The sequence below is a fragment of the Aplysia californica genome, unplaced genomic scaffold (genome assembly GCF_000002075.1).
Source record: "Aplysia californica isolate F4 #8 unplaced genomic scaffold, AplCal3.0 scaffold00667, whole genome shotgun sequence".
Lineage (NCBI taxonomy): Eukaryota > Metazoa > Mollusca > Gastropoda > Aplysiida > Aplysiidae > Aplysia > Aplysia californica.
Genome location: NW_004797937.1, coordinates 387,967 through 391,782, shown reverse-complemented (window position 1 = coordinate 391,782; position 3,816 = coordinate 387,967). Strand labels below are relative to the sequence as shown.

At 41.0% G+C, this 3,816-nt stretch overlaps 1 protein-coding gene across 2 annotated transcripts in view; it reads right to left on the bottom strand.

Moving 5' to 3' along the window:
* LOC101859889 (kynureninase) overlaps positions 1 to 3,816 on the bottom strand; it is a 45,508-nt gene that overhangs the window by 26,315 nt on the left and 15,377 nt on the right. Inside the window, exon 1 of one of the 2 annotated variants that reach the window (XM_005108192.3) lies at positions 1,412 to 1,651. The exons of the other annotated variant lie outside the window; for it this stretch is intronic. Coding sequence (XP_005108249.1) covers positions 1,412 to 1,571 — 160 coding nt within the window. The 5' untranslated portion in view covers positions 1,572 to 1,651. Of the gene's footprint in view, positions 1 to 1,411; positions 1,652 to 3,816 lie in introns of those variants that run through there. 2 annotated transcript variants of the gene reach the window in all.

Genomic DNA, 3,816 nt, shown 5'->3' with positions numbered 1-3,816 from the left:
AACCCACCCGCACATATTCTCATAAAATAAAACATAAAACCGAGTAAAAACGAATGTTCCAAGCAGTAAAAACAGTTTGATTGAAAGACTATAAGATCAATTTGATGAGGTTTTGTAGATTTTTGTCACGACAGACAAAACAACAGAGGGAAAGTAAAGAAGTAAAAAGGACCTACGAGTGGACGCGGGCTGTACTGCGCACAGACATATCTCAAAGGTCGCCGAAAAAAAGACTTTCGTCAGAATGCAATACTGCCCGCGTGGAGCCCTCCAACCACCCCCATGTCGTCTTCAGCTTTGCAACCCGGAGCTAATTGATTGGTTGAGTCTTTATTGTTTAACGAACAGCAATATCGGCACATTTTGGGTCACGTAATGCCCCACGCACACTACGAACATTTGTCTCACGACGCAGTGGAATCAAATGCTCGTCAATTTTGGGGCATTTGGAGTTTTTGGTATAATCTTTAAGCGTGTTCATTTGTCTTGCTTTCCGTGAAAAAATGATCCATCTACTTTTAATACAAGCCAAGATATTTGCGTTTGAAGGAGGTGGGAGTCACCTGGTTTCAGAATCAAAATTATCGAAAAAATGGCCGCGAAAGTTTGGTGACTTCCATAGCTCAAGAGGCCTTGGAAACTGCAAATTTACAATTTATTTTAGCCTTTAATCAACGTTTTCCCATAAAATCCACACATAAAAGTGTTTTTGAATGAACATACAAGGTGCTGAGGCCAAAAAACCCCCACAAATTCAAAAGATATTTCCAAACTGGCTGAAAAATGCCGACTTCTCGAATTTCATTATGTTGACGAGCGCCTGATTTCACCACACTACGAACATATTTTTCTCTCGTCGCACAGCTGCCAAGTATGACAACACTTAGCGGCGAAGAGAACGGAACAGGAGGAAAATACCTCACTTCCATACCCACAGCCATGTGATGAATATACGGAAAATGTGTTCCTAGCGAGCACGAGGGGACTATATAAAAAGCGCAGACAATTAAACCAACAATCCTACAACAACAAATCCCCCCCCCCCCACCAAAAACAAACCAACCCACACACACAACCCTAAAAAAAAAGGAACAAAAAAATAAAAATTACCCCCCCCCCCCAAAAAAAAATATATTTTGAGAGAAAATAAAAAAACAAATGGATAAATAAATTGATATATAAATTAATTAATTGATTAAATAAGTAAAATTAATTAATTAACTAATGAACCAATCAACTAAAACAAAGAGTAAAGTAAACAAATAATGATAAAAACAAAATAAAGCAAAAACTAATAAATAAATAATTTACAAAAAAAAAAGAAGTGAGGACGGGGTTACACCAAAATAACAAAATCTAAATAATTTACACACAAAAAACAAAACAAAAGTGAGGACGGGGTTATACTCACTGTTCAGAACATCGCTCATCTTCGGGTAGTGGAACTCGTCTCGGAACGCCCTCAGGGGGTCCCGGCTGTCCATGAGTCTGGCAAACTGCTCGTCCGCCATGTCCAGCCCAGACTCGGCACACGCCTTCTCCAGGTCTTCCAGTGGGTGGTGCTTGGCCATGATGCTCTCTCGGACTCTGCTACGACTGCTGTGTTCTCGCTCCTATCTGTGCTTTTGTTTCAACAGCGCCGCTTGCTGGTCTTGTAGAAGAGACAAGAGAAGCGATATAATAATTCCTTTGTAACAGCTGGAGTCTGTCAACAGTTTCACAAGACTTGCAGAAGAGACCAAGTAACAATATTCTTTTATCTCTCTCTAAGGAGTCTTTCAGCAGTTTTATAAGACTTGCAGAAGAGACAAATAAGCGATATTCTCCTCTCTATTGTGTCTTTCAACTGTTTCACAAGATTTGGAGAAGAGACAAATGAGCGATATTCTCCTCTTTACTGCGTCTTTCAACAGTTTCACAAGATTTGCAGAAGAGACAAATAAGTGATATGTCTCTCTTCTCTCTCTCTCTCTCTCTCTCTCTCTCTCTCTCTCTCTCTCTCTCTCTCTCTCTCTCAAGTCTCTAGGCAGTTCCACTGGTTTTGGTCAAACAAACAAATAAGTGATGTATAAATGGCTCCCTCTGTATGTTGTACCGTTCAATAGCTCCAAAGGGCTCCGGTCTGCGTGCGGGAGAGACAAAGAATAAACATCTGCTGCAAAATCGTACCCACAAAACCCAGTCTGATGTATTAATTCTCTGCTTTAGTGATGTGTCCCGCCAGACTCAATTACGGCGCGCACACGGATTATCATATTAAAGAAAGGATCACGGGCCTCGCATAGTTTTACACTGTTTTTAAAAATTATTCCTCTCTTTAGAACTTTTTATTTTTGTTTCGAAACAGAGAGAGAGAGAGAGAGAGAGAGAGAGAGAGAGAGAGAGAGAGAGAGAGAGAGAGAGAGAGAGAGAGAGAGGGAGGGAGGGAGAGGGGGGGGGAAGCAGGAGCAGAGCGAAAACAAGAACAAAAACAGCTTTTACAGCCCTTTTGCAATAGTTCGCACAAGACAGTAAAAAAAAAAATCGCTGGGAAACGAATATATTATAACGTTACGTATTATGAAGAGCCACTCAGCCAGGTCACGCCCCCTGAAGCAAAAACTAAGCCATAAATGTACACTTCGTCACACAGTAGGCTACATTTCATAGTAATATACACAATGCATACGCACTGCGATTACAGAGATGGACATTTCTAGTTATGGTGATAAAAGCGTACACTAAGTTGAGATCCCTTAAAACAATAACAGACACAAAAGCACTGACAACGCCCATGTAGGTGTGTGTGTGTGGGGGGGGGGGGGGCATAGGTTGACTATCGGGAAGCAAAGCATAGCATCTGCCGTGATACTGCGCGTCGTGAGAGGGCAACTAAATGCGCAGGATCAATCCGGAGACGTCTCCGCCGGAGGTAGACCAATCAAAATACTTTGTGCCTCTAGACAAAGTTAAAAAAAATCTGGGAAGTACCAAGCAACGCCAGAAACACGGCGTGCTTCCCTTTTATAAATCCGACACACATGTTAACTTAAACATACTATATAGTTATGTGACATGCACAATCACGACTGACTGAGAAAAAAAATTACATTTTAGTTTAGTAGAGGTTTTACGGCGTTCGTAACTGCAAAAGGTCATATGAGCGCAAATTATATTTAACAAAATCGGTGAGGCAAAATATTGACACAAGGGTCAGGTTGAAAGCAATATGAATACACGAGTCGCACTTTTATTGGCAGCTAGGTTCTTCGACTCGCAAATTCCCATTTTGGTTTAGACACGGTGCAATCATTTTCAGTTGGTTTTTTTTGGTTTTTTGTTGTTGTTTAGTTTAGTTTCTGTTTTACTACGTATGTTTTTTACACACCCATTGACACAGTTTAAATGACTAATTTAGGAGGCAAACCTCGACCCTGCCTGTCAAGGTCAAGCCGGGCTATGATCAAGGATACAACATCCCAGTATCAGGGATATAACATCTCAGTATCAGGGATACAACATCCCGGTATCAAGGAAACAACATCCAGGTATCAGGGATACATCTCAGTATCAGGGATACAACATCTCAGTATCAGGGATACAACATCCCAGTATCAGGGATACAATATCCCAGTATCAGAGATACAACATCTCAGTATCAGGGATACAACATCAAAGTATCAGGGATACAACATCAAAGTATCAGGGAAAGAACATCCCGGTATCAAGGATACAACATCAAAGTATCAGGGATACAACATCTCAGTATCAGGGATACAACATCCCGGTATCAAGGATACAATATCCAGGTATCAGGGATACAACATCTCAGTATCA